The sequence below is a fragment of the Drosophila erecta genome, unplaced genomic scaffold (genome assembly GCF_003286155.1).
Source record: "Drosophila erecta strain 14021-0224.00,06,07 unplaced genomic scaffold, DereRS2 tig00000092-arrow-pilon, whole genome shotgun sequence".
Taxonomy (NCBI): domain Eukaryota; kingdom Metazoa; phylum Arthropoda; class Insecta; order Diptera; family Drosophilidae; genus Drosophila; species Drosophila erecta.
Window position 1 is genome coordinate 1496039 of NW_020825207.1, and position 17338 is coordinate 1513376.

General features: G+C 49.1%; 7 protein-coding genes across 7 annotated transcripts; 3 read left to right on the top strand and 4 right to left on the bottom strand.

Moving 5' to 3' along the window:
* Positions 1-72: 72 nt before the first annotated feature.
* Positions 73-5169, bottom strand: LOC6547991 (histone-lysine N-methyltransferase 2C). Its single transcript, XM_001976457.3, has 9 exons — positions 4449-5169; positions 4272-4394; positions 4045-4214; positions 3797-3987; positions 1758-3721; positions 1552-1696; positions 1193-1491; positions 823-1131; positions 73-767 (listed from the first exon to the last, which is right to left on the bottom strand). Exons 1-9 carry the CDS (start codon positions 5041-5043, stop codon positions 118-120), a joined length of 4446 nt encoding a protein of 1481 aa, XP_001976493.1. The 5' UTR covers positions 5044-5169; the 3' UTR covers positions 73-117.
* Positions 5170-5334: 165 nt separating this feature from the next.
* LOC6547990 (methyltransferase-like protein 9) lies at positions 5335-6768 on the top strand. The gene is made up of 3 exons (XM_001976456.3): positions 5335-5616; positions 5674-5958; positions 6010-6768. The coding sequence occupies exons 1-3, from the start codon at positions 5524-5526 to the stop codon at positions 6547-6549; spliced, it is 918 nt and encodes a 305-aa protein (XP_001976492.1). The 5' UTR covers positions 5335-5523; the 3' UTR covers positions 6550-6768.
* Positions 6669-8601, bottom strand: LOC6547989. Its single transcript, XM_001976455.3, has 2 exons — positions 8468-8601; positions 6669-8409 (listed from the first exon to the last, which is right to left on the bottom strand). Exons 1-2 carry the CDS (start codon positions 8486-8488, stop codon positions 6958-6960), a joined length of 1473 nt encoding a protein of 490 aa, XP_001976491.2. The 5' UTR covers positions 8489-8601; the 3' UTR covers positions 6669-6957.
* A 60-nt stretch (positions 8602-8661) lies between these two features.
* LOC6547988 (regulator of nonsense transcripts 3A) lies at positions 8662-10543 on the top strand. The gene is made up of 3 exons (XM_001976454.3): positions 8662-8967; positions 9029-10162; positions 10218-10543. Exons 1-3 carry the CDS (start codon positions 8875-8877, stop codon positions 10458-10460), a joined length of 1470 nt encoding a protein of 489 aa, XP_001976490.1. The 5' UTR covers positions 8662-8874; the 3' UTR covers positions 10461-10543.
* Positions 10461-13362, bottom strand: LOC6548210 (DNA ligase 1). The gene is made up of 6 exons (XM_001976453.3): positions 13024-13362; positions 12903-12965; positions 12557-12847; positions 11864-12496; positions 11183-11808; positions 10461-11129 (listed from the first exon to the last, which is right to left on the bottom strand). Exons 1-6 carry the CDS (start codon positions 13038-13040, stop codon positions 10516-10518), a joined length of 2244 nt encoding a protein of 747 aa, XP_001976489.1. The 5' UTR covers positions 13041-13362; the 3' UTR covers positions 10461-10515.
* Positions 13343-14579, top strand: LOC6548209 (mRNA-decapping enzyme 1B). Its single transcript, XM_001976452.3, has one exon. The coding sequence runs from the start codon at positions 13463-13465 to the stop codon at positions 14552-14554; it is 1092 nt and encodes a 363-aa protein (XP_001976488.1). The 5' UTR covers positions 13343-13462; the 3' UTR covers positions 14555-14579.
* A 267-nt stretch (positions 14580-14846) lies between these two features.
* LOC6548208 lies at positions 14847-16646 on the bottom strand. Its single transcript, XM_001976451.3, has 4 exons — positions 16467-16646; positions 15532-15722; positions 15199-15476; positions 14847-15141 (listed from the first exon to the last, which is right to left on the bottom strand). Exons 1-4 carry the CDS (start codon positions 16513-16515, stop codon positions 14877-14879), a joined length of 783 nt encoding a protein of 260 aa, XP_001976487.1. The 5' UTR covers positions 16516-16646; the 3' UTR covers positions 14847-14876.
* Between the last annotated feature and the right edge of the window lie 692 nt (positions 16647-17338).

Consider the following 17338-nt stretch of genomic DNA (forward strand, 5'->3'; position numbering starts at 1 on the left):
GGTCGCCAATCGATGAAGAATTGGTTTTTGGCGCCAAAAGGGGCTCCATTCAAAAGAAGTGCTTTCAAATACATATTGAATTTTTTCTTTATTTGCATTAAAATGATTCCTCTTTTCCTATGTAGAACACTTTTCATTATCATCAAAATCTAGAGAGTTGAGAACATTCACATCCAGTTCTGGGTCCGCGTACTCCAGGATATTGAAGTCGTCTCCCATTTCGGAAGTGAGCGACTTGAGTAGATCATCGTCGTCGCCCTCGCCGAGTCCTCCGAGAAGGTCACTGAATCCGACGTTCTCCAACTCCACCGCGGAAGAAGTGGCCTCCTGCGGCTCGTTCATCTTCACATCCTGCTCCAAGGCCCTGCCTTCAGATGGCTGAGATTTTCCACTTATGCTCAACATGGGATTGTTCTGCGTGATGGGAGTATTCTGCATCATTCCCAGCCGCATTACATCGTTTCCGAGGAACAAGTCCGAGTTGGCCCCCATGAGCATTGGCTCCGTGCTGTTCTTCTGCAGCAGGTTCCTGAGCTTCTTGTCTCCAATGGGTTCCGTGCCGTACACCGTGTTCAGCTCTAGCCGATTATCCACGGTGGTCATTTTCAAGGTGCTGGCTGCTGTTGTGTGCACCTGAGTCCTTTGCATCGTGGTTTTAATCACTAGATTGTCGTTAACGTTCGGCATCACATGATGGGGGTTGGGGTTGTTGGACGTCGCCTGCGCCGGGCCACCAACATAGTTGGCCATGTCGTAGGCATTTCCATCTGGAAGAAATTTAGCCTATAGCAACTGAAACAATACTTAAGCTGCAGCACTTACTGTACGTGACAAACATGTTTGGCTGGTCTTCCTTCAGCTTGGGCGGTTGCTTCCACACTCTTCCCATGTCCTCCTGCTTCTGTGGTTTTGGTGGCATAGGTAGTTTGTTTTGTTCTCGTCTCTGGCGCAGTGCTGAGCGGTTGTCCTTGGCCTTCTGCAAGAACGGCGCCTTCTTCTCGTTGCACAGCGAACGCCACCGCTTTAGAATCTGCTTGCAGCGGTCATTCCAAATCGGAAACAGCTCCTTCAGGTTGGGATGCTCCGTGTTGGCATACAGCACTGCCGAAATGGTGGCCATGAGCCCAAGATCTGCAATACAAATAATGAGTAATGAGTATTTGAGTCCTACGCTATTAAAATGCATCCCTACCCTCATCCTTGCGCATTTTCTCCGCCGTCTTTTGAGTGCCAGCGTTCAGGGTTTCCGTCACGGGCTCCACAACCTTTTGCTCCTCCTCTGGCCTCTTTTCGGTTTGCAAAACGACTTGGCTCATTATAGTTTGCATATTCTGCTTATTGGCATTTTGTGGCGCCTGTTGTCGGAACTGCAGCTGTTGAGCGGGATTAACCGAAATATTTCCACCCAGATATAGCTGATTGTGAAACTTCTGATCCTGTGGCAACTGGTTGGGAACCATGAAACTGTCCACCAAGACCGCAGGTGATTCCCTGTGAGAAAAAACATATTTATAACCTAGGAATAAACTGGCATATAGACATGAGGCTCACCGCATTGGTTTTTCTATAACTTCAGCCGATGACACCGTATTAACAGAGTTAGCCATGTCCAATTCTGGGACATTGGGCGAAGCCAAAGTATCCAAAGGATGCCTGTTAGCGGCGACAGTGGTATAAATCTCCGCTTGCAGGGGATCTGCAAAAATATAAACGATATATACTTGGAAAGAAGTAGTCAGAGGTGGTTAAACAACTACCAAAAACGTTAGAAACTGGTGTCGTTCCGTTTTTATTCTGGGTTCCCATTGGCGTTTGCTCAATGAAAACAGTTTTGTTCTCAGTTTTCAACTCCGATTTGACTTTTTTTAGAGTCTTCGCTGGACTCTTGCTCACTGCCAACGAGTCCTGGTTGGCAGGACACTTGTCCTCAGGCCGTGTGAAGTACACCTTCATGGATGCATCGATTTCGTCAGAGGAATCTGACTCGGCCATGACAAGCTCTCCACCTTCCAACAGAGGTTTTCCGAAGAATGCCTCTTGCAAGTACACGGGATAGGCTTCAATCAGCTTGTTCTTTTGCTTCTTGCGTATGATTTTCTTTTTTTTGTCCATGGGCATAAGGGAATTTAGTTGGTCAACAGCCGTCGTCTCCTCGCTGTCCTTCTTGAGACCTCGGTTGCGCACGGAGAATCCACCAATGCCAAGCTTCTGCAGATTGCGCTGTCGCTTTTTGCGTAAAATGTGCACTCCCTCGTCGTTGGTGGAGATGGTGAAACCTTCGGGAAGAGCATTCTCCGTCCCATCCCAGACCATGCCGTCTTTGTACTTTTCCAGCGCCTCCTCGGCGCCGCCCTCCAATTGTCCATCCTTGCCATTGCCGATGGTTTGTCGCATTTTGCGCTTGCGTTTGATCTCCGTAGACAACGACTTGATCATGCCCAATCCGCTCTCGCTCAGGCACACTCCGTCAATCCAGTGGAGCGCTTCAGGGGCAGCTTCGGGCAAATCGCTGGATAAGGTGAGATGATTTCGCTCGGCGCCGCTTTTGGCATCGAAAGACGGACCGGAGGTGGCTGTGATGTGCACAAATGCTTTGCTGCCCTGGGGAGTTATAGCCAGCGAATCCTCGTTACTGAACTTGGCATCCGTCAGCGAGTTGGTGCTTCTCGTGGAGCAGCGGCACTTGAAGCACTTGTACACATTGTTGTCGTAGTGGTCAATGGTCAGCTGAGCATTGACGGTGTCGCAGTGAAAGTGCGCCCACAGCTCACAGTGCTCGCACTGGATGATCATCTCGCCGTTGCTGTAGGAGACTTTGCACACGGGGCATGAGGATTGGCTGGTGCAGGACGGGCACTCGAGCATGTTCGAGTCCCCGAACTCGCTCTTCTCGGTGGGATTGCGACCGCATTTCTGACACAGTGTACAGAAGGAGCACTTCCAGTTGCCCGTGGGCACGGTTTCCAGCGGAGGATTCACACAGTAAATGTGGTAAGAAATGTCGCACTCGTCGCACAGGAGAAGGCGGGCTTCGTCGTTCTTCTTGCCACATCCCTCGCACACCGTGCAATCCAGGCATCGCCAACCCTTCTGCAGGATGCCCCGCGAAGGCTTTACGCCGGCGCAGTACGGATGATAGCATTGGCCGCACTGTGCGCAGGTGATCATCACGGAATCGCTTTCAATGCCCAGCGAGCCGCACATTACGCAGATGTCTTGCGCTTGGATGAACTTGTCGCGCGCCGAGCAGAGCAGCAGCTTTTTGTCGCTGGTCAGATCAGTTTCCATGCTTCGACTCGGGCCGCGATCGCTCGAGATGTTAGGCGGAAGCTGGCCTCGTCCCTTGCCTCGTGTGCTGCGCTTCTTGTTGATTTGAGACATTACACCAATGCGGTGTAGGACGAACTTTCCGCTTCTACCGCGAACACTTGTAAGGCACACTTTTTTCTTGCCGGTGGGTAGCTTGTGGAGCTCATCGCTTGATGGATCCATTGTTGGTTTGCCCTCCAGCGGGTCAAGCTCGATTTCCTTAAGGCTTAGTTGCTCGGACAACGAATCCATGGCGGACAACACGATCGAGTCGATTGCCTGTTGGGATGACCCCGGACCCGACGAATTACTCTTGCAATTCGGACACACGTAGTCGTAGTCTGGGTTCTGCTCCTTCTTCTTGTGGTAAGCCGTTAGATCCGCCTCTTCGTCACACGTACTGTGCACAAATCTGGAAGGAATCCATGGAGAATGATATAAGAATTGGATAAGCATGGCTAATCAGGCAGAAGCGAGTGAAACGTACTTGTTGCACCAGCTGCACTTGACCATTTCTTTGTGCGAGGCTGCCCTGTATGCTTTCTGGCAAATCGGGCAGGAAAACCCCTTGTTCCGCTGCTGATAACACGAATCGCAGATTGTATAGTGGCTATGCCAGCGGGAGGAACTGCCGCCACCAGGAGTTCTTGACCCACAATCCGTGCAGACGCGGCATCGCTGGAAAGAGTATAATAAGTACTGGATAACACTTAATTTCAGTCAATGTTTGCTCACATTGCACTTCCAGCCATATTTTGGAATGGCTGAGATAACTGGGCGAAGGCAGGAGGCGTGGTAAATCTTCTGACATTGCTCACATTTAACGTACTTGGTGTCGTTCGAGTCTTGCTGCCTGCAAATCTGGCATTTGGTGCAACGGGCGCAGTTCCACCCGGAACGGGTATCTAAGGAAGCATTAGACATGTTACTAACCAAAATCGATGGTACTTGACAGTAGTTACCGGGCAAATTGGCCAGACCAATGCAGGTTGAATGAAAGTGATCTCCGCAGGTACTACACATGATCAGCTTTGACAGATCCCCCAGCGAGGAGCAGGACAGACACTCCACATTATTGTCGCTGCCTGTAATTCAGGCCATTAGTTTCTGGCAGAGTTTACTTCCCAAAAATCACTTACATATCACAGGCACCTGGCTCAAATGCTCCGTGCAGAAGACCGTAAAGCTCTCCAGGATCAGAAGGCAGCCCGCAGCGGCAGCACACGGCCAATGGTGCACCTGCCGGCAGTTCATCTTGCAGTTAATGGAGGCCCCGAAGCGGCCGCAAAAGTTGCACTTCTGCTCCAGGAACTCCGCAAAGTGGGTGGCAAAGTACGCGGCATCGGCATCGCTTATCTGGCTCTTGCGCAGCGACCACATTATACACATGCGGTGGACGTAGACGAACCCCTCGTCCAGAAACTCGGCTGGATGCACCACTTCCGGCTGTCCAATCTTGTCCAGCTCGTAGTGGCACTCGCCTGAACTAGAAGCGGCCTGTTTGGGCCCGTAGAGCAGTCTGGATCCGTCCTCCCTCAGCCGATCAGTCGGATATTTATCCTTGATCTCAGCGGGTGCGGGCGCCTTTAGTTGGAGAATCTCGCCCTGCCCCAAGGCACTCTTCTCGCCAAGATTGCATAAACAGCACACCTTGCCCGGAAACTTCTCCGGGAAGTACGGCAGGTCGTCGGCCACCGCCTTCTCCTCCATGCTCACAACAACGTTCGTGTTCATCGCGGATTGATGCGTTTCATTAAAATAACAAAAAATAGCCGCCGCTTATTTTGTATACATTACTCGACAGCTAAATAAAATGTGAACGTGCATCACGCCCTAATGTTATCGTACAGGCGTCGAAATTGTCAGAAAAGATATGGGTTTGAAAAGAGGATAATTCAATAGAGATCTGAAGATATTTAAATTGTTTTTATTTTATGCAAGTACACATTAATTAAATCCTTTAATACTTAAAAATAAGCACTGAAATAATACATTTAATAATTTAATGTTCTATTTAAAGAAATTTGAACTTTTATGGAGCTGGTCACGCCTTCTTATCGATAGACCTTTTCAACTCTGCAAGACACCAGAATCCAGCCCTGAAAAATACCGTACTCCAGTTCTTCAAACGGGAAAAATGATGGCAAAATTAATCTGAAACACACAACATAAGAAAATGTAAATAAAGCACAATTATAAATTAACTCCGTTATCATGGCTGTTTATCGACCCCGCGGCACCCTGGCCAGGGTAATCCACGCGAAATTCCACAACGACAACTCTCTGGAGGACATAGACACCCGAAAGGTATCCCGCATTTCCAAAATAAGCTACGAATTTCCCTACAATATGTGTGAATTTCAGTGGTACTGCCTAAACCAGGAGCTGCCGCCAAGATTCCAGGCCAAGTTCGTGCCGCTCGAGCCGGATGCCACCACGGTGAGCTGGCTAGAGCGCACCAAGGCGCTTTCGGCGAACATCTGGACCCACTTGTGGCACGCACTGGCGCGGTCAATCCTGCAGTTCTTCATGACCCAGACGGATATCAACGGGTTCCTGAAGCGCGGTTCCATGTTCATACTGTCCGAGGAGCAGTTTCGCAAGCTGCTGGTAGCAGGCGGCTTTCAGCCTGCCAGCGGCCAAGAACCTGTAAGCTAAGAAGCCTTTGCTCTCGACCACTACTCACCTCCCATATCGTAGGTCACGTTACTGGACATTGGAGCCGGGGACGGTGAGATTTCGCTGCGAGTGGCCAACACCGTTTCCGAGCTGAGCGGAAGTGCAGGGCTGCGGGTCTTCGCCACTGAAGCCAGTTGGACCATGCGCGACCGGCTGAAGAAGCTGAACTTCAACGTAATCACCGAGATAGACGGTCTGCAGAACCTGGAGTTGATTCTGTGCCTCAACGTACTGGACCGGTGTTTCGATTCCTTCAAGCTGCTCGAGGACATTCACCTGGCACTCGCTCCCAATGGTCGAGCCGTTGTGGCCTTAGTACTTCCCTACATGCACTATGTGGAGACGAACACCTCGCATCTGCCCCTGCGCCCGCTTCTGGAGAACAACGGGCGGCAGGCGTCGTTCGAGGAGGAGGCAGCCAGGTTTATGGAGCTGCTGGAGAGCTGCGGCTTCCGCGTGGAGTCGTGGACCAAGGCACCGTACTTGTGCGAGGGAGATCTCCACCAGTCGTTCTATTGGTTAATCGATTTAATTGTTGTCATTTCCAAGAAGACATTCTAGATCAAAGCTTCCAGATCTTGAAACCAATCTTTCTGCAGTAATTATATCCGTTTTCCTCGTAGAGTTAAGTGGCTGCATTGAAAACTGAGCATTTATACTTAATACAATTGTAGGCTATAAACTAGTTAAACAATTTATTCTAAAAGAATTACCAAAAATGTAAATGGATAAACACTTTTAAATTAAAGGGTGAGATTCTAAGCCGCGTTCAAAACTGAATACTGTTCTCGATAATGTAAACTTATTGTAGTTATTCTACAGCCTTGGTTAGTTTGTATTCATATCATTTTATACTTGTAGCAGTAATAAGGTAACTTACTAAATGTGTCGAGCACCTGCTTAATATCGTAAGTCAATATGGTCAAAGGTATTCTGTGAACTAAACTAATCGTCATATAGTCTTTGGTATTAGTGCCTTTTGTTGCTGGTGAAAATAACCTGTAGGTAGTTATTGGCATACACAATCTTCTCAGTATCTTCGGGAGCAGGATTATGCAGTGGTAATATTTCGCGATAGGGATTGTCCATTATATTGTACACTCGCTCGATGGCAATATTGTTTTTCTTAGCGGACTGGTTTATAGCCGCGAAATCGGCCATTGCCTGAGCCTTTGAGACCGAAGTATAGCAAATGGGAATACCAAAGGATCGAATAATACTTGACAAGCAAGACTTCCATTCAAGGTCCAACGGAACCTTATTTTGCACTAAGCTAGCCATTCTCTGGGCCACTTCACCAGCGCCGAAGAAATCGGGTTGCAGGATAAGAAATAAGGTGGGATCCACATTTAGAATGCTGGAATATTGTGAAAACGTCAGGGGGTAAAAGTGCTTAACCACGGTTTGTTCACAGTTCTTGTCGCTGAAGCTTATCTCTACTTGTCCGATGTGCCCAAGGGTTCTTCCAATGAAGTGTAAGTCCAAGTTACGAATGCTTGGATACTGCAGGAACAGGAAACGCAAGTGTATGTCCTGGAAATACCGCAAGGTGTCCTCGGTGGCTCCTGCCACGTAAACGATGACGGATTTTTTCGGATCTGGGACCCAGGAAATGTGCGACAAGGCCAGACACAGACTTGCGATGCCGCTGAAAGAGGAGCAGGTAGCGAATAGCTGGTACGATTCCAGATCGGTCCAGGGTGTGTCGCTAATCCTGATGTTGGTGGCTTCGGTGAAAGCCCTAATTAGATGGGACTCTTTTAGAGGGCAGCTGCGGTAGAAGTCCCTGATATTCACTAGACAGTTCAATTGACGAAACGGAGTTGCAATCAGAGCCAGAGTCTGGCAATCCTTTGGAGTGTGATAGCCCCTGACTAGACGTTGGTGCGCATCGGAGCAGAAGGCCACTCCGGCACAGCCGTCACAGTCCTCGAGAGCTCCAGTGCTAAAGCATACATCGCATACGGCCGGGTTGCAGATTAGTTGATTCTCCCGCTGGTACAGGGGTCTTCCCAACTTGACCAGCAGGACCATCTTTAGCTGCGAAATGACGAGCTGAAGCTTCCTGCGATCGGTGATCTTGCCGAGCAGCTTCAACGGGTGATCGATCTTCATGGACTTCTGCAGATCCCTCAGGACCTGACAGATCGGCTGGTGCTCTGGACGATCCTCCACGAGATGGGAAAGGCTGCAGTATCGCTGCATTTTGCAACCTTTGCAAATCACTTTGGGCCTCACGTGTGCTTTCTCCAGAAGCGTTTGAAGGTGAACAAGGTTCTTTTCCAGATCATCCGACTCCTCGGTGAAGCCCTGTATTACTTCTGACCAAATCCTTCCCTCATTCGAGACGCAGACGAAGCACTTGAGAAAGGATCCCACTGGTGGATGTATCGGGACCATCGTTTTGTAGTGCTCAGATTCCTGATAACGATGTGACTAACTAATGTGTCATGCTCTAGAACATCTATTTATTCATTACCTTGACTGGGTTTCCTTGCATTCGTCCGATTCTGACATCAAAGGTGCCAAAACAATCGAATCTGTTTAAAAGTTGAGCAGGTAGCAGTGTGCCGGTTAAAAAAAGCGCTCTTCCAAAGTGGTTCTCAAAGAACTAGTTCCAGTTCTAGTTATTGGCCACTGATTGTAATTGCCCGAAATGGTCAGCTATTTCCAGTTTTACATTTCCCAATAATTGGCGAACTAAATATACACAAACTTCTTTGATAAAATCTATTTTTTTTGCCTAATAGAACATGGGTTCCATTTTTGAGCTTCTGAGTTTTAACTAGTTCGAGTTGAAAGTGTCATCTCTATTGGTTCCACATCATGTTTGCATTTGCTGGCTTTTCGGGTTTGTTTTGATTTTGTGGATAAAAGGAACAGAAAATGGCTGAAGCTCTGCCCGAGGAAAAGCCCAAGGAGAAGCCGAGGGGAAACAGGCGCAAGGACAAGAAGGAGAAGACCAGCCAGATCATCAAGGTAATGTTCAGAATGTCTAGATCACACGATCCGCCCAACGAAATGCACCCACCCATTCCAGATTGTGATGCGGCATTTGCCGCCGACCATGACGGAGGCGGAGTTCCTGGAACAGGTGGGTCCTCTGCCGGAGAACGACTCCTACTACTACTGCAAGGCGGACTGGTCGCTGGGCCATGAGGCCACCTGTCGCGCCTACATCGACATGTCCTCCAAGGACATAACCGAGGTGCTGCAGTTCCGGGACCGCTTCGACGGCTACGTGTTTGTAGACAACAAAGGCGTCGAGTACATGGCCATCGTGGAGTATGCTCCCTTTCAGTGCTTCCTTAAGAACAAGGCCAGGAACGACGACAGCAAGGTGAATACCATCGAGATCGAGCCCCACTACCAGGAGTTCATCAAGCGGCAGGCCGAAGAGCGTGAGGAGGCGAGCCGCATGGGCGACGTCAAGATCGAGTTCAACATCGACCGGCGAACAGACGAAAAGGTCAAGTCTACACCGCTCCTGCAGTACCTGGCCAACAGAAAGGAGAAGCGCCGGGAGGAGGCCCGCAAATGGAACGAGGAGAAGCGGAAGCAGCGCGAGGAGCAGAAGCTGTTGCGACTGGCAGAGCAGTCGGATGCGAACAAGCTTAAGGAGACCGAAGGCGTTGGAGCAGACAGCAAGAAGCCAGCCGGCAATAACGTCAAAAAGGACGGCAGAGATCCCCAGTCGTCTGGATCCCAAGCCAATGATGCCAAGACGTCGCGCTCCAAACGACGAACTGAGCGCGATCAGAGGCGTCGGGAGGAGCACGAACAGCGCAAGCTAGCCAAGCGGGATAAGAAAAAGGATGAGGGCCAGGGCAAGCAGGACAAACAGGACAAAGGCAAGCCATCCAGCGGCAAGCAGAACAAAAATGCAAAGTCCATGGACATCGTTATCTTAAAGAAAGAAAACAAGCCAGAACCAATCGACAGTTCGGACTTGCCATCTACTTCTAAGGCTGCGGAGGAATCCAGAATAAAGGCTGTAACTGAAAACACCGAGACTCCAGGAGCTGCCAAGGCTTTTACACAGGCTGCCAGAGGACACAAGGAAAAGAGAACCAGCGTAAAAACAGATCCAGGAGTGTCCTCCCACGAAACTGCAGAGGAAGCCCTTAAGGCTGCACAGTTTCGAGCTTCAGAGGAGCGGCGCATTCGCAATAAAGTAGGTTTTAGAAAATCCCCCTTTGACATTTTACTAACCCATTCGTTTCTTACAGGATCGACCCTCGATTGCCATTTACCAGCCTAAAGCCCGCATTCGTGCATCAGATGAGCTGCCCCAAAGCGCAGGCGGAAAGGATGGTTCGGATGGAGAGGTTTGCGTGCTGGAGGAGAAGACTTCCAAAAAGAATAAACGATCCAATAGGCGAAACAAATCAAAACCCAAGGATGTCAAGGAGTGTGAGCTTGAGAACCGACGCTTGTCCAAATCCTCAGAGAGCAGCAACAGTGTCAAATAGCGATAACATTCTTTATTGTTGAATAAATCTTGTACACGTGGGTGGAGCAGTCCGGTCAGTAGAACTCGTCCTCCATCTCCATCTGTGTGCTCGACTTTTGATTATTTTTAACCTGATCCTGCGACTGGTACATGTGGGCCACCTGATTGGCGTCCGTTGCATTTTCGCTGTTCTTGTCGTCGCGTATCCGAATGAACCGAGGGAATCTCAAGGAAATGCCGCGCTCTCCGTCCACAATGCCTATGGCTGCTCGGTGGATCGGGCTGAGCGACAGATCCGCGCATTTAACTTCCCACACCTGGACCGGTTCAAACCAGTGATCGGGCTCCAGACTTTGGTCGTATCTGTAGTAGGATTTGGCGGTGTCGGTCACATGCTTGCCCAAGAACTCGGAATGTGTTTGCAGATCCTCGTCGGTGAAGCCTGTTCCAATTTTGCATATGCTCTGATACTCTTCGTTCTCGGTATCATAGCAGGCAAGTAGAAATCCTCCATAGGTTCCAGTTCGCCGGCCCTTGCCTTTGTAGCCGCCAATAACCACTAGGTCAAGTGAGTCGCCCACATTGGATAGGTAGTCCTTCTTCAATTTTAGCCAATTTCGAGATCGCTTGGCAATCTCATAGGTGGCCTCCTCATCCAACGTTTTGACCATGAGGCCCTCGCAATTCCCTAGTGAATTAAACCTTGAGTAAAAAATTAATGGGTAGGTGGGCAGGGCAAACCTTTGATAGATTCCTCTAGAAATTGCTGCACTTCGTCGATATCATTGGTGTCCAGCGCAGTGGCGAACTTCCACTCGCCCTCGACCTCTTGGAAATGCTCTAACAGGAGCTTTCGACGCTCTGACAAGTTTTTGGTCACCAGAGCGGTGCCATTGATGTACAGCAGATCGAATATGTAGACACAGACTTGAACCTTGATTTCCTCGATATCAACGTTCTTCCGTTTGCGCGTGCTGAGAACCTGGAACGGCAGAATTTGTTTGCGCTCGACATCCCAGGCCACAATTTCACTGTCTATGATGTAGGACTGTACATCGCCCTTGAGCAGGCCAGTGCTCCTCGCAATCAAATCCGGATACTTCGCCGTGTTGTTCTCGGAGTTGCGCGAGAATATGCTAATCTCCCCCTTCTCGTTTCGATGGATTTGGGCCCGCTCTCCATCGTACTTCCACTCGCAGGTGATTTGCATGCCGCCGAATCTCTCAAATACCTCATGGACTCCCTTGGTGGGCTGGGCGAGCATGGGTCTCAGCGGCATGCCGGGATGCATGGGGCACCGATCCTGCAGCTCCTTGATATCATACTTTAGAATGGCCGGAATAATGATGTCGTAGTTGGGACATTGGCTGCAAAAGTTGGTTAGCTTCTGAATTATTAGCTAAATCTTGAGTTAGGTCTTACCAGTATGCAGTTTTCAGCAGCAAAGTGGTCTCTGCTATTTCATCCTTATAGACTTCTGGCACCTTGCTAGCCTTGCACTCATCGATGTGGTTCTTTTTGACTAGCCCAATGGCCAGAGCCGTGAGCAGACTCTGCTCGGCAATGCCAATTCTAAGCTTGCCAATCAAAGATCGGATGAAGAAACGAGCCTCCGACGATCGACAGGCCACAAACATATTGTACACCAGGTCCATCTTGGACTGACCGGATATCTTAGCTATTTCCCGCAGCTTTCGGAACACATCTCTCACATTCAAGGGTGCTGGCTGGAACATCATGCGCTGCGAAACGCGCGACTGCTCGGCCACGATGCCCAGATCCCCGATTAGGTGCGTCTGTGATTTTATGTGAGCCAAATTGCGGCCCGTGGCCTTGCAAATGGCCTTCATCAAGGTGGTCTCGGCTACGCCCAGCTCCAGTCCCTCATATGCGGGCGCCAGTTGGTTGATGCTAAGGTACACGCTGGGCACCAGATCCTCCGGACTGACCAGCATCACCGAGCAGAAGAAGTTGCTCAGCGTGTCGATCATCTTAAGCCGGCCTTTGGTCTCCTCGATTACTTGAAATGTGCGGGCCAGTGCCAAGTAGGGAGTGCTGGAAAAGGTTTCCCTTAAAGTCATTCGCGTTATAGGCAGAATATCCTGCACTACTTACACCTTTTTGTCCTTCCAGTAAGCATTCTTGAGTGGATGATAGGAATCAGCGGATGGGTCGTAGTTTTCCATATCCTCCTTAGAAGCGGAAGTGGAGTTAAGACCTATGGTTGTGACCTTCTTGTCAGTGATTCTGTCCTCGACATCCTTTGGCTCCTTCTTAACATTCTTCACTGGACTTGCCTTCTCCTCGGAATCCACAGACATAGGTTCTACATTGGCCTTAGCTTCCGGGGAGGCACTCTCGCTCTTGATGAGGGGCTCATCTAAGAGTTCAGCCTTCGCATCGATCCTATAAATTGTCGAGGAATTTAGTAATGAAACAAAAAAACAGCGGCACAGTTTACTTGGGAACTTTCTTCGGCGGCGAAGGGCTGTCGGTGGCATCGGATTTCTTCTTGAAGAAGGAGCTGAAATGGGGGATAGATAAATTGACAATACTTATCATTTGGAAATGAGTGAATTTACGTTATAGACTTTTGCATTTTGATGGAAAAGCTGTGTTCAAATAAATATAAATTGCAATGCAGTGAGTTCCCGCCAGTTTATAGTGCTGGCCTAAGAAATATCGATATATCGAAATAGAATACTGTTTTTGCGCTACATAATCAAGAAATTGTACAAAGTACAGCAGAAGTACTTTAATTCAAAATGAATAATGTGCTCTTAACTGAGGGAACATAGCCGTATGTATTATGATTTGCGTTGTTTAATAAAATAAGTCAAGAAAACATGAACTTTTATCGATATAAGGATGTGTTTATTCCCGCTCGGTGTGACCGCAGCACAGTCGTTGCTAAACACAGGAAAACATCAAAGGAGAAGTGTGACCAGAGCTCCGTTAAATTCACAAATAATTGCAATTCGCAATAGCACAGCCAAAAACGAAGATTACATACAATTTACAATGGCCGACGAGAGCATCACACGAATGAACCTAGCGGCCATCAAGAAGATCGACCCGTACGCCAAGGAGATCGTGGACTCATCCTCGCACGTCGCCTTCTACACGTTCAACTCGGCGCAGAACGAGTGGGAAAAGACTGATGTGGAGGGAGCCTTTTTCATTTACCACCGCAACGCGGAGCCCTTTCACAGCATCTTCATCAACAACCGACTGAACACCACATCCTTCGTGGAGCCTATCACCGGCAGCCTGGAACTGCAGTCGCAGCCGCCGTTCCTGCTCTACCGCAACGAGCGTTCCCGCATCCGGGGCTTCTGGTTCTACAACAGCGAGGAGTGCGACCGCATCAGCGGCTTGGTGAACGGGCTGCTTAAGTCCAAGGATCAGGGAACGAATGGCCAGGCCCAGCGCCACGTCTCCGCGCCCCAGCAGCCAAAGCAGGTCAGCAACCAGCCGGCCAGCATATTCAACATGCTAACCAAGGCCCAGAAGGACTACAATGCCCAGGTGAGCGGCGGGCAGCCGAAGACGCCATCGGCGGAGAACGTAACGGCTGGCAATGTGTTGAAGTTCTTCGAATCGGCCAAGCAGGCCACGGCAGAGTCGTTGTTCCACCGCGTCCAGCCGCTTTCCGTGGACCAACTGGAGAAACAGCAACGGGCGGCCACGCCTGGCGAGGATCTGTTGCCCCCGGCGGTCAGGGACAACCATGAGAGCCGGCTGTCGCCCTTCCAGAAGACCCAGCAGCTGAACATTCAACTTCTGAGCGACCTGAAGGTCGGCAAGAGCTACGCCACGGCTCAATCTCCGACAGGTGCACCGTCCTCGTCGGCTCTGATGGCCAACGACGATGCCGGCAAGTGTTTACGGAGACTGCTGGCTGGAGACAAGCCCGGGCCGGCACTCATGCCGCCCACCATGTTCGACGCGCCCAACAACGGCAATCCGGAACCACAGCTTAATTCGACGCAGTTCGTTCAGGCCTTCACTTACCTTATCCAGAACGATAAGGAGTTCGCCAACAAGCTGCACAAGGCCTATCTGAACGGCTGTTCCAATCTGCTGCTGGACTCCAGCCCCACATATCAATAAACAGAAATATTCCACATTTCCGAAATGCAGCCCATCTTTTCATTTGTTTGCATGGAGTTCGAGTTCAAACCGAGTTAATTTACAAAATGTAATAGCTATAAGCCGACAAGGGCAGTTGTAGATTTAAAATCTAGAAGCCCCTCAGGATGGCATCCATTTCCAGAGCAACCTTAAGAGTTAACTAACGTAGTTGGTTTTGTGAAGTATTCGTATTTATTTACAAAATGGTTAACTAAGCCAAAGGGGCGTAGAAAAGGCAGTTGAATGGCAAACAGAATTCAATAAACATAAATTTAGTAACAATAAATAACAACGTTTTTATTTAGGTTAAGACCTTCAGCTTGGAGAGCAGGTAGTACAGAAAACAAAACAGCCACAGGCTGAAGTCGAGGTGGCCCACCCCCGACGACGCGGATGTGGCCACAGTGGTCAAGTTCTTCCCGTATCCCTCAAAGGACACCACGCACTGGTAGGCGTCGGGATCATCGTCGGTGTCATAGGCCGCCACCACCGCGCTGCCATCGAAGTATCCCTCCTCGTCCTCATACACCATGGGCTCCCGCTTCACAACGTCCATGTCGTTGGATCTGTAACATGTTAGGATGAGTAAACAAGGCGGGGCTAAGCTGGGCGCTCATCCTTACATGATCGTGATGGTGGGTCGGGGATACACATTCGTCACGGTGCAGTTCAGCTGCGTCTCGTTGTGGATCGTCTTGTGGGACAGCTCCAGGGTGTAGTTCCTCAGATCTATGACCTGAACCCTCTGGTGGATGGATAAGATATGCACCGGGGTCTGCACCACGCACTTGTAGTCGCCAGTGGTGCTGATCGTGGGGTTGATAAGGGCCAGCGAGCTGTACTGCTTGCTCGGCTCCGTGGAGCTCTCATAGGTGCTGTCGATTTCGTTCTTGAACTCGGGCTGTCAAGGTAAGCGGTTAGCATCGCAAACCCATTATTTCGGTGGGGGCACTCACGATGGCATATGGAGGTGTTCCAAAGATCCACTGATACATGGACTTGTCGTCTCTGTACCACTTGACGGTGATGAACTTCGGGTTCTCCTCCACCTCGTAGTCACAGTCCAGGATCGTGGGCTCCATCTCCTCGTTTTGGAGAACTATAATCTTATCCTCGGACTCGACCCTTGTGGGATAGCAGAGCACATCTGAACAAGGGCGAACATACTTATAAGAATGTGGTATTCAGAAACGAAAGCTTTTGGCTAAACAAGCTCTTGAAATTACAGAGCACACAACATTATTTGGAATTTGCCACTGGCAAATCCAAAACACATTTTTCAGCGCTTGTATACAAATCTATATAATTTGGCGAATGTCGTATATTTACGAAAAGCGAAAACGCGATGCTGTTTCGGAAACGGATGCCTGTTTCGTTTAAAAATAGACACTAATAACAAACAAAAAGCTTGAAAATTGAACATTTCTCATTCGGTTGTTTGTCATGTGTGCCAAAATTCTGAAAACTTTGTCCCATTTTATTGAGCTCGTTTCGCTGGAAACTTTTGGTTTCCACTTAAGATCTTTTGCTTAGACTTCAAAATCACTTTCCACATGGAAACCACTATTACATTTTTCAATCACGATTAAATACACTTAGTATCCTTGAACCCGTTTTTATCCGCAAACCCAAAGGATATTCGAAGTTCACGGTGGCCAGTTGTTTATATTCCGTTTTAGCACATGTTAACTCAAAACCGAATGTGGATATTCGTATTTATTCGTATTTATAGGTATCCGATTTGTCATTATTTTTCTCAAGGTTTGCGCGCTGTACACTCGCCGCATTCGTATTCGTTTATATGCGCCTTCTGAATGATTTCATTTCTTAATTTAAATATGTCGTTTCCCATGTGGAATAATGGCTGGATGGCCACAGGATCTGGTAGTACCTCTGTGGAGTAGTCCGATGGCCAGAATGACAATAAGCAGGGGATCCATGACGGTCACTATCTACACTTCCTCTTCCTCGTATACCAAACTTCTCAACCGATCCTAACTCAGTGGTCCGCTCGGCATGGTACAACTATAGCAACTGAATGCTCTTGGCTACTAGAGAACCGAAAACCGAAAACAGAAAACCGAGAAACGAGAAACGAGTGCTCTTGGCCAAAACCACGCAGCGGAACCAAACGAATTTGAATTTAGCCGAGATAATGCCGGCACTTCCTCTCCGGCACACGATCCTCCTTCTCCCATAGCTATGGCCCTAGCCATAGTCGTAGCCCGTGCCACTTGACTACTTGACTTGTGCACGACTCTCGGAGCACAGTCAATGCATGGACATGTGGGGAGATCGCTCCGCAGCTGGCCAGGCACCACCAAATCGCCATCGCCCTGCATGTGTGGGGGTAGGAGAACCTTTCCGCTTCGATACTCTCCGCTGCTCCTAGCAGCCGTTGACTATTCGAAAACCAGTTGACGCCCAGCTGAGGCCCACTCCTACAACAAGGGATAGTCAGGGGCCAGTTCTGTGACCGTTAAAGGACGTGCCACTGCGGATGGGGGGTGTTGAACCCAGTCCTTAAGGACCTTTTCTTCCCGGCCGAGTTAGGGGCTGTTGTAACGTTTGGCCTTAATAATATGCTGTCTCCATAGCAATAGGGATCATTAACATTCCTTTACTTCTATACAAATTCCGGCATAAACCATATTTAAGTCGAAACACAAGTCTTTTATAATGCTGCTCTGAAGTGCTTGGTAAAACTATATCAAATGTTAGGGTATTACCCGTTCAGTTTCTCTTGGGCTTAAGTATATCCAT